Source organism: Lupinus angustifolius, chromosome LG17, assembly GCF_001865875.1.
Source record: "Lupinus angustifolius cultivar Tanjil chromosome LG17, LupAngTanjil_v1.0, whole genome shotgun sequence".
Classification (NCBI taxonomy): Eukaryota; Viridiplantae; Streptophyta; class Magnoliopsida; order Fabales; family Fabaceae; genus Lupinus; species Lupinus angustifolius.
In genome coordinates, this window is record NC_032025.1 from 10549284 (window position 1) to 10563378 (window position 14095).

The following is a 14095-nucleotide window of genomic DNA, read 5'->3' on the forward strand; positions in this document are numbered from 1 at the left end:
TGGCCTTTACCGAAGCAACACTTATAATAAGGTAGTGTCATTGGACCCTCATTCTCCTAGTAACAATAAGAGAGAGTGGTATTCTGTAGGGAGTGTGGTTGTGTTTCCAGAAATACTCAAGAAGTTGAAAGCTCTAGGATCAGGGGAGATTACAAGAGACTAACTAGTGCAGAGATGAAGGAGAAAAGAGAAAAAAGATTGTGTTTTAGATGTGATGAACTCTTTACTATGGACCATGTGTGTAAAAACAAATAGTTGAGGACGATTCTACTTGTCGAGGAAGAAGATGATGAGAATGAGGTGGATGTAGGATAAGGATTGGAAAGTTTCAATTCTCTACAACTATCCATGTATTCTATGACAGGACTCACATCCACTAAGTCATGAAAGGTAGGGGAACTTTAGGGGATAATACTGTGGTCATTCTTATAGATTATGAAGCTTCCCATAATTTCATTTCAAGGGAATTGGTGGACAATTTACAATAGAAGGTAGAAAAAACTCATGCTTATTTTGTAGAGGTGGGAGATGGACATAAGGTCAGGTGCAACAGAAAATGTGCACATCTCAAAGTGTCTATGCAACAATTAGAGGTGATCTAAGACTTCTATTTGTTTGGCTTGAAGGGAGTGAACCTAGTATTGGGGTTGAAATGGTTAGCAAGTATTGATAAGATTAGGCTTAAGTCTAGTATTAAAAAATTGTATAGAAGATAAAATAGAAAAGTCTGGTTAGACACTTCCTAATTGTAACACGTCTCCTAAAATACTAGTAGGATATTCTTACATTCGCACGGGCAGTAATATATTTTGCATAAATTTAATTAAAAATAACAACATAATTTACTAATAAAAATGTGAGTCATTGATTAAAGCAAAAGTTTTTTTTAATAAAATGTACTACAACATAAGCAATTTCACATTACAATTAGACTTCTCCACGAACTTGAATCAAATCAAAATATATCATTTAAAAATATAGACAATATATCATGAAGTACTTTAACAATATTGTAATAATTAGATTTATGAGTCATGATTATAAAAATTAAGAATTCTCTTAATCTAACTGCTAACATAACTCATCCCAAAAAATATAAGATTTTTTTTAAATTTCACTATCAACCATATATGCTATCTGATAATATGAAACGGTGGTAAAAACTAAAAGTCAAAATCAAAATAAAAGAGAACAACAACAATAAAAAAAATTAAAGAACATGTTTATGTAACATCACTCAATTTATCAAAAATAATTGTTCAACTAAATATTTAGAAGGTGGGAGATGAGTTGTGGCAACAATGGTGAAAGCTTCCAATTTTTTATTATGTATAGAACTCAAAGAATAATGTTTTTCAGATTAAAGTATGGAATCCACATCCTATTCTGAGTTATGAGAGATGATTTTTGGCTCACCTTAAGTCATGTTGAGCAAAATTCTAGTCCACTGCTTCCTAATTGAAACAACAATCTAAATGAAAATTATGCATGCAATTCACATTATGGTGCCCACAAGAGAAATAACAGTAGGTGAAAATTAATAGCATAAACATACCTCTACTCAATGTTATGCATTAGTAGAACACTCTAATGTTCCCTTCAGTTCAATTACTTCATTATAAAGACGCCTACGCTTAGAGAACTTCTATAAGACCTTTCTTTTCAAGAGTTCATTTTCAGAACCTAGTACCATAGAAAACAAAAATCTATATAAATAATCATAAAAAAATAAATTGAGGCTGAATTCAAATTTTAGGTTTATGTTTAAGGTAATGCCTAGAAGCTGAACAGACTTCAAAAAATCAGAGACATAAGAGGATTCAGTTATGAGCTTGACTTCATCGGATAGGGCTACATGTTGTTGCATCAAATCCTAATGCATTAATCATTAAAAAACTTGGTGAAGATGTCATATCCTGGGGAGTGCAAGTGGTTCATAACATCATGCTAACCATGAAGCTAATGGAATGCACTACTAACTTTAAGGTTGAAAATGTGCACTATTAACAATGTATGTGTCTTACATTGTTGGATCTTTGATAATGATGGTGCCAAAAGTATTTGTTGTAATCTATGAATATGTTTTCTATCTATTTGTGTTTTACCTATACTGGTTTTTTAGTTTATTGTAGTGTAGCATATGGTTAAATGTGTATTTTATTATTACACATATATACAGTTATGATGATGTAGTATACGATTACATTTGGAATGACAGTGCAGTGTATGACTAAACACTCAATTTATATGAGGTTAATGACTTACTCCTTGACTATCAATGTGATCATATATTGGCTTATTGCATGACCATCCGTGTAATCATATACTGGTATATACTCAATCTAGATTAGTGTTAGTATATGTTAAAATAGACTATTGGAAGCATGACAAAATTAGGCTCACTTATTCTAACATGACACTAAAGAAATAAATGTTAAATGATAGACAATAATAATATTTTCTTACTTTTAGACCATATAAGATTTTTGGCAGAATCATTCTAGACAGGTAATGCAAGGTAAGTAATACCATTAAAATGAAATGTGAAGGCTATCACTACAACATGAATTGCAGTGAACATGTCAAAGAAGGAAGTTTGGTACTCTAACTTGGGAAACAATCCTAGTATTTGTGTTTTCCCTTGCACTAGAGTAACAATTGCCAACCCAAAACATATACCAACAAAAACAATAGCAAGAGCAATTGACTTCAGAACTATACTTCAAGGATTTTGTCAATTCTAACAATAAGCAAGCCTACATGGCAATGTAATATATGATTATATATCAATAAGAAAAAATAAGATGTCAATTGTTCACCCATATGTGTTTAGACTAAATATAATCAAAAATTTATTTATATTGATATGTACAACCCACATTGTAAATTCTGTTTTACACTTCTACATTCTAAATACTCTTATTTTTCAGATTGAGTACATACCTAATGATTAGATTATAATATGTTGTAGGCTTGATATAACTTTTTCTTCTTCTCACTTGGATGATAATGCTCTATGTTCTAGTGAAGCAGTAGTATTCTAAACCATGAAGACATGTTGAACGAGTTATGAACAAAAACATCATTTTCGAATTGCAAAGTTATCATATTCCACAACAGCACCTGTTCCACTTAGTGATTGATTCCTATACACATAGGTCATAACAATCATCATATTACACATAAATATTATATCACAACTTTCATGATATTATTAGAGTCACCCTTTCATTTTACAAAGGAGCATATATAATCTTCAAGTAAGAATATGCTAACATCCCATATCATGATGTTAATATTGTTTGGTTATCCCTATCATTTTCTTTTAAATCAAAGTCACTGAAGTAGGAATGACTTTTATGAATGGATGAAATTTCAAAACCCAAAAAATCCTAAAATGAAAGAGTAACTACAAAGTTCAGAAAGAATAAAAAGTTATGACTTTACCTAATAGTTATATTGCAATTTCCTATTGTCAATAGAAAAAAAACTAAAAGACCAAAAAATTAAGTCACGAATTAAATCAGTGTACCAATGTTGGTATATTTAGTATGGCAAGTAAACCGTATCGTTCAAGTAACAATATCCAGTAAATACTGGGATATCGTCCTTAGAGAGCAAAATGTATTTACACTAATTTCTAGTGAAGTAGATTGAGTATGTATTTACAAGATTGGAGATTTCAATATTCATATGGTTTTTGAAAATAATTGTTAAAATGTAAAATTTAAACTATGAAATTAAATGAGTTGGGACTGAAGTTCATATTTCTTTCCCTTTGAAATCCTTAGATTCAATTCTATATAACTTGCCAAGTTACAAATTTTGATGCACATTTAGTCCGAATCCTTTGTATCAATTCCTTGAGTACAAAATCCTTAGATAATTACTCAAATACCAATTCCTTGGATATTTAACCAATTATCTAACCTTAAGTCCAACGCAAAAGCAATTCATACATCATTGTCCATTCCTAGATCAATGATGAATCAAGAAAGATTCAGATTCGATTATATGTTTAACTTCCAATTAAACTTAGATCCAAGATCAAGAAACTAAAAATTAAGAAGAATGAAGTATTAAACACAAAATAAACTTTCCAAAATCAAACAACAAAATATATTTTCGAATTGAATCCAAGAGTACAAAAGTTAGAAGAGTACATTTCAATCCCAACATAGAGAGAATTAGTTGTTCATCCTAGGCATTACAACACTAGAATGATGTGAAATACAAGATAATCCAGATCTAAAGTCGTTTCCACGACTTCTCTCATTCTCTCTCGTGTTTCTCTCTCTAAAAAGTATGAAGAAAGTGCCTTGAAACTGATTGGAATCCCCATGATCTGTTCTGTAACTGCCTATATTTGATTCAGTATTTTAGGATCTCGCTTGAGCGAGTAAGACAACTATGTGCCTCACCTGGGCGAGGTGCTCTCGCTTGGGCGAGAGTCACACAGAGATTTGGCCTCCAGAATTATCAATTGTCGCTCGGGCGACACTCTCTCGCTTGGTCGAGAGACATGCAGAGATTTGGCCTCCAGAATTAGCAATTGCCGCTTGGGCGACAGCCTCTTGCTTGGGCGAGAGACACTCAAATTCCTTCAATTTCCATCTTTTCTACTCCTCATTCTCCTACAACTGACACAAAAACATGTAAGGTCCTTAAACAAGATTAATCACACTAAATTCTTTAGAGTTGTGCATAAATTTCATCATAACTACAACATGTGAGTAAAAATTGCACCAAGACCTTGAGTAGTTAGACCATCATAGTAAACCATGATGAAAAAAGTCTTCAAGACACTATTATGACTCTAACATCTTGCTTTTGACAAAAGATGTTTCCTTTCCTAGCATAAGAGAAGTTCACTGCTATAAAATAAAAGTTTTTCAGTTAAACAAACATTCTAGCTCCACATAGTACAAAAATCTAGCTTTTATATATATATATATATGTGTGTGCGTGTGTGTGTATAATACGATGCTCTATTTGACACAATTAGCTAGTAAACTTATAAGCAAATTGAAAGCTTATAACCTAGGACTGAAAGTGTAAAGATGATAAGCTAGTTTATCAAATCGAAACTATTTACCAATAGAATATAAAAAATTAAATTGTATAATAAAAATATACTCTTAAATCAATCCACAAATCTTTATGTAGATCTTACCGGATGAAGAAGTTATAAGATCAGATGAAGAAGTTGTGCCTAGTATAAAGAAGGAGAGATGAAGAAAGAAGTTTGTGAAAGATAAAAAATGCAAAAGCTTTAGTGAGCTACATATTAGAAAAGGGTGAGAGACTGAAAATGAAGAAAGAGAGGGGAGTGAAAATGTAGAAAGAGGAGGGGAGTGAAAATGGAGAAAAAGTGAGATACTAAAATGATAACAATGAAAAGATGAATGAACCAAAGGAAACAAAAATATAATGAAAATAGAGAAAGAGGGAGAGTGAGAGTTTGAATTCTGAAACACTTGAGGTGACCCTTCAAAACCCACTTTACTAATATCATTGATGAGTAATAATTGACTATACATACAATTTCGTTTTTACATTTTTTCAAACAAATAAAATATGTTATTACAAATATATCCCTTAAAAATCCAAGTGTCAATTATAGGAGATAACTAGTCTGGTAATAACACCAGCTCTTTGCATTCTTATTAAGAAGATAATAGATCCCTAAGCAGTTAGTTGTTAGGGTTTCTATAACAATTTGTTAGTTAGGTTATAAATAGGAAGGTAGCCTCTTAGAGAAGGGGAAGTTAATTGAGAATTAGAATTCTGGTTGTGGAACAGTTGAGGGTTGTGGGACTTGTTGTATAATCTCAATTCTTGTTCTTCTTTCATTCTTTCAAATAATAATCTTGTTCTTCATTCCAACCAAGAATCACACTGATTCTAGTTTAGGGTATTATTTTTCATTAATTCTTTTCTTTCTTCTTGAATTTCATATAGTGTTTATCAGATAACCAATAAAATATTCATAACACATTAAAAAATTAATATAATTAAAAATTAGTACTAAATGATATCACCAAAAAACATAAATGCATTTACCTACATCTCCATACAAGTTTTTCTCCCAATTTAGTTCTCTTCTCCTTTTCCCCTTTAATGATTCAGTTATTTTCTAACTTATAGATTTTAGATAAATTAAATCAATGCTCAGAGATTGTCTGAGCTGTCTGATCAGTAATACATTTTATTAGTTTATATAGTGCTTCCCGTATCTAATTAGATTGGATTGCTACATTTTTTTAGTTGAAAATGTTTTATGTATATCTCTACAACTTTGGTTAAACAGTTTTGAATGTTGTGAAATAAGGTACTAAGTATTAACATATTGGTTATAGAATGAATAACAATGCTATTTTTGTGTTACACTTGCACTCTTATTGAAGTTCTGAACGTGGGTTATACATTTTTCAACTCTAAATACACGAATTTGTCTATGTTTCTCTTTGTGTTTGTGTTCTTGAACCCCCGTCTACTTAAAATATAATCGGATTAAGCAAAATGTACGGGTTAGATGCATGAAAGGAATCATAAGGTAGGTTGAAACACATGGACATATGTAATTAAACCATGGTTTGTTTAATAATGCCACAACATGATAAGACACAAAAAATATACCACATATTCTTGTTAACTTTGACTATGTATTTTATTGAAGATAGTTAGTTATATGTCCAAGATAACGGTCTCTCAACCAAGCTCTCAGTTTATTGCTCATTTGCACTTTTAGAAATACTAGAATTTAGCTTATTTTAAAAAATGTTTTATTATCTTGAGAAAAATGCACATTTGTATACAACTGATTAACATACGAATGTAAATATTTATACATTCTCATAAAGAAAAATGAATGATGGATTGACTTTGTATGAGTTTATACTTTATATATTGTTATTGCATTATTCATCATTCATATATACTGATCATTGATTATTTTTTTTAATATATGAATAGTAAATAATATACTAATCATATATAAATGTTTATGCTGACAATATATGGATATTATATTATTTATCATATCACTAAGTATAACTAATAACCCGAGAAAGTATTATTAATTTAAACAAACAACTTCAAATCATTTTAGTAGTTCATTATATAGATCTGATTTTTTTTATTGTGGAAGAATTACTTTTTATCAAACATCCAAAAAATAAATTTGATTATATTCAATTATAGTAATTCTTTGTTAACAGATTAGAGTTTTGGATGCAAAGCATTAACTTTCTCAGAAGATATCAGGTGGGTTATGTATTAGTAATTTAAAGTTTTAAACATACCAACAAAACATTAGTATAGTAGTATAAGGTTTCACTAAATCTGAAAAAGACTAGAATATCATTATTTAATTTCTGGACGTGACACTTGTTAAGAGGGATAATCATACATTTTGAAAGAGATTAATTTCTTATACATAATGTAAGGGGTTAGTCTTGACAGTACCAAAAAAAAATTAGGTACAATTATTTTTTTCTTAGCTTAAATCAGAGTGATTAACAAAAAATTGGGATGGTTCATGAACTTGGATTTAGAGCTGTCCACATTGTTTGACCACGTTATTGGTTAAAACATGGAGGAAGGTTAATGGTAGACAAAGAAATATTCGTGTCTGACAAGTACATTTAGGGATAAGTACATTTAAATGAAAACATAAATAATCATTCTTTTGTGCTAAGGCCTCCATTGATTAATTACCAAAGAAAACAGAAATAACCAACTATCTTATAATTACTGAGTTGAAAAGCATGAGATAGATGAGGAATTATTAGACGATATTGGAAACATATTTACACTTAGGGATGTAAATAAGTTTGAGTCAATCCATCAATTATTTTAACATATAAAATGTTGATATAGTAATAGTAGTATAAGGTCAGTTAGATCTTCAGGATGATCAAAATATCAAGAGTTCGATTCCTGAGCACAATACTTGTTATAAAAGATAATTATGCACCCAAAATATATTAGTTCTTGTTGGGTGATGAAATATCATTCGTAGTACAAAAAAAACCTAAGTATTAATTATATTGGAAACATATTATTGTGTTATATCTAATTTTTAATATAAGGATTGTGATATTTAAAGGTCAACTCAAGTATAATTTTGCTTAATTTACGGCTGAAATTTGTACTTTTTCTCTTTGTTATTTTAATTGATTATGATATTTGTTTACAAGTTGGCTGAATTTATAAAAATGGTAAAAGATTTAAGTTACACTTAAAAAGGTGATTGAGCAACTAGATGACCCACAAAAACTTGCTCATTAGTGTTCAAATTAGTTCTATTCGGCTTTAGCACCTTACAATTGATTAACTCGAATTAATCCAAACAAGTTACAAAATACATTAACTTGAAGAGCAGCTAAGTTTAAGAGCTTGTGAAAATTTGATCAGAAGTGGAAACTTCATATAATCTAAACAAATGGAAGAGTTCTATCATTGTACATTGTGCAAGTTTCATTTTCTCTATGCTTCATTAATTCCTGTCCCACTTGCTAAGAATTTTTAGTTTTTTGTTATTTTCCCCCTAAATTCTTGTTAGCTAATCATTCACTTTTCCAACATAGTTAAGAAAACAAGTTTAGGGAGCTTCTGAAATTAGTTCGCCCATGTCCTTGCAATGTTAGAATAATTGGACTTGAAAATATGAAACATAATAAAAACAAGATAACATGCTTGAAATTAATAACAAAATCACATGTGAATCTATAGCTAGGAGACAGCTACAATGAGCATTAAGACATGATGAGCATGCGCCATAGTGGGATAGCTTCAATGATATTATTAATTAGATGAAGAAGAAAATCACATTTGTGCCAAAATACTAACTAATTTCAGCATGTTCTTTTTTCTTCTTTCTTTTAAAACAACAAACTCAAATCATGCCTTTTCTTTCTTTTTCTTTTTCTTTTCTAATTTCTATTATTCTATTATGCTTAATTTACTCTCATTTTTCTAAATAGAATTGTTTTCATCGTTCCATCAAAGGTTCTAGAGGTCCAAAATATGTCACAAAAAAGGTTAGAATCAAACTCTAGTACGAGAGATAATAATAAAAATGTAAATCTTAGTCTACCTTGAAAGATAGCATGTCAACTTATATAATTTTATAAGGTCACAATTGATGATATTTGGGCTTCTGTTTTTGGGCCAACTTTGCTTATAAGTAATATTAGGATATTCAGTTTTTTGTTTCACTAATAATACCCTATAGATAAAGAATTAACCATTTTTGATATAAGTGATTGTATTTATCAATAAATATCGCTCATAAAAATCAAACATTTAACCTATCTATTGTCCATGTAAAAATAAATATATAATTATAAGTAATGATGTTTTTTAATAATAGTAAGAAGAAAGGCACAGACCCCTCGCATTTGGGTATTGCAGCTTTATCCAAAAAAAGCCAAACAGACCATGGCATTGCACCTAAAGTGGCATCAAGGTTTCTGTAGGAAAGGTCACATAGTACAGTGACTGGACACTGAGTGGAGAAAAGGAAACAAAGCAAAATGCATCCTAAAAGACACTAAACCACATTATTATTTTCCGACACATCAAGTGAATTCATCCTTTGCCCTTTCAATTTCCCACCCACCCATTATTTCATTTGAAGACATTTTACAATTGTTTAAGCTCACTCCATTCTTATACAGCTCATTTCCTCTATCATACAACTATTGCTGAGTCAATCTATGTGCTCCATCTCCATCTTATTCCTCTTCATTTTTGTTCTATGAATTAAATACAAGGCTTACCCTAACTATTCATGTGTACTCTAGTTAATGAAATCATATGGAAATAATTCACACACGTGTATATATATATATAAGTTTTTTTTGTTTTTTGTAATTGTTTATTGAAATAAATTTGTTCATTGGTATGAAGGGATTGGTTGGAATCTGGATCTCTGTATTGTATTCGGGCAAGGGCCAATCTTGGATAGCCTTAAGTGAGTATTTGAAAGTGGATTCTGATGCTCAAATTAGTATAAGTGTCTCTTATAGGGAGAGAAAGAAGAGTAAGAGTACATGAGAGTAAGAAAGACTTCCTTGTTGGTGATTCTTTCTATTTATAGAGAGGTAGAGTGATGTGTATTCTAAGGTAGGTGTTTTAACCACTATGGATTGTCCTGCTTTATCTTTATCTAAAATGACAATATGTATTTTAATCATAATAGACTATCTTACACTACCTTTGCTTAGACTGTCATTGTTGCGAACCTGACTTACTCATTCTTGTCGATAAGGAGAACATGTGCTCAGGCGATGCAGTCAGTCCTTTAGAATGTAGGATGGTTTTCTTACTTTGCAAATGCTAACTAGGTTATGTCATGTTGTTATCGTACTTTTCCATAGCTAGGTCTACCAACTGAGCATGATCGATAGTTGTGTGAACCGAATCTTGTTTGCCATATAATTCCTAGTGGCCAGACTATGTTGATCAATCTTGATATTGAGATGAAACAAAATTAAAGATATTTTACCTTAATCTTTATCAAACCCAATGTGTATTGGTTCAAGTATACTTTGAATCTCAAACATGTGATGTTAGATATGATTCTTCTCTAAATTAATGTGTATGATAATAACATTAACAAAAGAAATCCCAAAAGATAAGTTTTTCAATATATATGATTTGATAGCCAAATAATCAATCACTTATCATTAGTTGTTTTTTAATAAAATTAATTTGAGGGATAAATTATATAGGAAAAGTTTATTTAATTTGTTTAGGGCACATAACATTTAAAACATCTTGGTTTACTTGTGACCCAAATATCATTGCTTATCATGACCTCCTTCCACTTCATTTGCTCCTTTAATTTGTCAACCTAAGATCATGGAAATCCTTGACCAAGCACTTTCAATACCTCTTGCTTATGGAATGAAAAACTAAATTAATAAGAGATAGAAGTGGAATAATTAAGACATTTTAGGAGAGTGTCACGTTTACATAACTTTACTGATTAAATAAATTCCTTGATATTTTTCCTATTAATTTTGTTTGAGACACTGCAAAAGTACAAAAACAAAAGCTGCCTCTGCATACAAAATTATGAAATTCCCAAAGACTTTGTTTTCTGCGTTCCAAAGTGAATTATTGGAAAAAAGCCCATAATGTTGAGGGTCCCATTGCCTCAGAAAACATGCATGTCCTTCACATGGCCTTTAAATTACTGCTTTCCTTCATCAGTTCATTTTTTACACGTATACTCTGACACTTCACCTATACAGACGCAAGATAATTTGTACATAACGTTATCCTTTGTACATTAAACTATACTTTTGGTCCCCGTGAACTGAATTGATCATTGCACAAAATTTTCTTTATTGCAGCTTCTCTATATATAATATTTTTTATTTGATAATGAGCTTTCATTGTTATATATATTGGGAGATAAAGTATATGAATAGAATTGAAAATAATTTGTAGTTATTGGGATTACAGAGTGAAATTTGGACAGACATGTGTACTGGAATATCATGTAAATGTTAGTTTGATAATTTAAATTCTTTTATTAGTAAAAATAGTTTAAAATCTGGATCGTTATTTTTTTTTCTTCAAATGACACATGCTATTATTTTGATCTAGTGCTTGAATCTCTAATATTAATCTGATTATACATGCACAACTAATTGAATCTATTAATTATTAAATTAACAATTCAAACAAACACTAAATTTTTTAATACAATTATCTTGATATTTTGATTGATTGTAAATACATAGACCTACATGCAAGTTCCACTCAAAGTATAGTGGACTAAAATTGTATATGTATATGGAAAAATATGTGCTTGGTCAGCAAAGGCAACTACCATTTTTAATTTTGGTTCCTACATTAGTATAAATAAACTATGTTATAATTGTGTGGATCCTTTTCGATATGGAAGAAGTCTAGTTCCTATTCTTTCAAAAAAGATGAAGACATGCAAGAGTACACTAAGTCATTAGGGATTGACATCTAAACTAAAAATAAATCAATATTATATAAAATTCTATTAAGCCCCAAGATATGAGAGAGGATTGCACACTCATTATAACAACAATAAATCATAAAGACTTAAATGAAAAATAATTTAACCCAATTAAAAAAAATTATGTATGGAGACCAAGCTGAAAATGAGTGAGTGTCACATAAACCAAAATTACATTACTCACCTCTTTCTTATTTTTTTTGTCTTGTTTGTAATTTTTTCCCAAAAAGAGTATTAATGACTGTTTTTCTAATATTATCTTATTTAATATTCTCTTGATTTACATAACCGTGGAAAGAAAGCAATAATTATAGGAAGATAAATGACATTAAGTTCTGCGTAAATATATTAATACTTGCATAAAATTCAGTAACTACATCTCTTAGCCTACATAATATTGTCGTTGTACGTGTACAATATGTTAGCTACGTAGATAATATTGTCAAGTCCAAGTTGTAAGTGTACAATATGTTAGCTAGCGTGTCCATATAGGAGGGGACACTGTAAATATCTTATCCAACAATGACCATTGTTGTCATTGCTAAGTTCACACTTTCATTATATACTTTGCATATATCATAAACCTACCGCAAGACACACTGCTAGAAATTGAGATAGAAAACATATTATTAAGGAAAAAATGGAAGGAGGAGGACCAGACAACTCCAATTCTGTATATAGAGAGTGTTTGAGAAACCATGCAGCCAGCCTTGGGAGCTATGCTACCGATGGTTGTGGAGAGTTTACGGTGGACAACATGTCACCCGGAAGCCTACAATGTGTAGCTTGTGGGTGTCATCGTAACTTCCACCGTAAACTCAAATATCCTCTAGTAGGGCATAGAGGGCTAATTAGCTATACCACCAGCCGTGGTCTAGAACATCCCGAGACCACGACTGACATGATAGACTATTCTGGTGGTGGTGGTGATGGTAGCGATGGGAGATTGTTGGAGTTAGACGGAAGCGGGAAGAAGCGATTCCGGTCCAAATTCACGGTAGATCAGAAGGAGAAGATGCTGGCTTTTGCTGAGAAGCTAGGGTGGAAGCTGCAGAGGAAGGATCTTGATGAAGAGATAGAGAGGTTTTGTAGAAGTATTGGAGTGAGTAGACAAGTGTTCAAAGTGTGGATGCATAACCATAAGAACTCTTCTTCCTCATCTTCTGCATCTAATGGCAATGTGTCCTCTCTCACTCAGTAATTTAACTCACCAAATCACTCAGACACTAAATAATTCTTATTGCTTTTCATATCTTCCTTCTTTCTTTCATTTTTTTCTGTCCTTTAATGCTTGTTTGTAATTTTTCCACATTTGCATCTGGATTACTTTCTGCATATCATGCTTATTACATTATTGGCATATATATCTAGCTAGAAAGAAAAATTGTCTTTCAAAAAACTACAAAATTGTGTTGATTAGGGTTCTAAATCACATAAGGTGATTGCTGCAACCAGACGGTGTGACCACATTATATAAGGCTATTAACATTTTAATTAAAACATCAGTGTATGTGATAACTTATAATCATTTTTTGTCCACAACATTAATTTCATTTTCAACTGGAGTGTATAGGGATGACAAAATTGACTGAACTTTGTTAATAAATCTTTTGTTTTGTCTTTGTTCTTCTATATTCTTTGCTATTTTTTTCAATTGCTTGTTCCCAACGGTGCAGTTGCGCAACAATTGTTACCATAGTCATTGGTATAATATTACTCTTAACCTAGGTTCCAAATTCCAAGTGAAGAAGTTCAATTGATGCACCTGATAACTTCATATTGTAATCGACAAACAAGGTTTGTGGAAGGTATTGCACTAGAATAAACTAGATCATATGGATTAATTGAATTTGGATGAGTTGAATGAGAGGATTTTGGGAACCATACAAATCTGGTTGTGACGAACGGATGTATCATGCCATGGATCTAAAATTTCCAAAGAGGTATGGTAAAAACTCAATATGTGGCTAAGTGGAACATCAAACTTTGAGACAAGTGCTAGCAATGTCTATCTTGTTGTCTCAGAGGATGATCTTCTTTCATATGAGAAGAAGTGTCTCTTCATGGCATTTACACATCATGGAAAAT

General features: G+C 30.9%; 1 protein-coding gene across 1 annotated transcript; it reads left to right on the plus strand.

Annotated features, from left to right (window-relative positions):
• LOC109330593 (zinc-finger homeodomain protein 10-like) lies at positions 12605-13361 on the plus strand. Its single transcript, XM_019564835.1, has one exon. It carries the CDS (start codon positions 12648-12650, stop codon positions 13206-13208), a length of 561 nt encoding a protein of 186 aa, XP_019420380.1. The 5' UTR covers positions 12605-12647; the 3' UTR covers positions 13209-13361.

Coding starts and splice junctions, on each gene's coding strand:
- LOC109330593 (XM_019564835.1), top strand. CDS start 12,648: ATGGAAGGAGGAGGACCAGACAACTCCAATTCTGTATATAGAGAGTGT.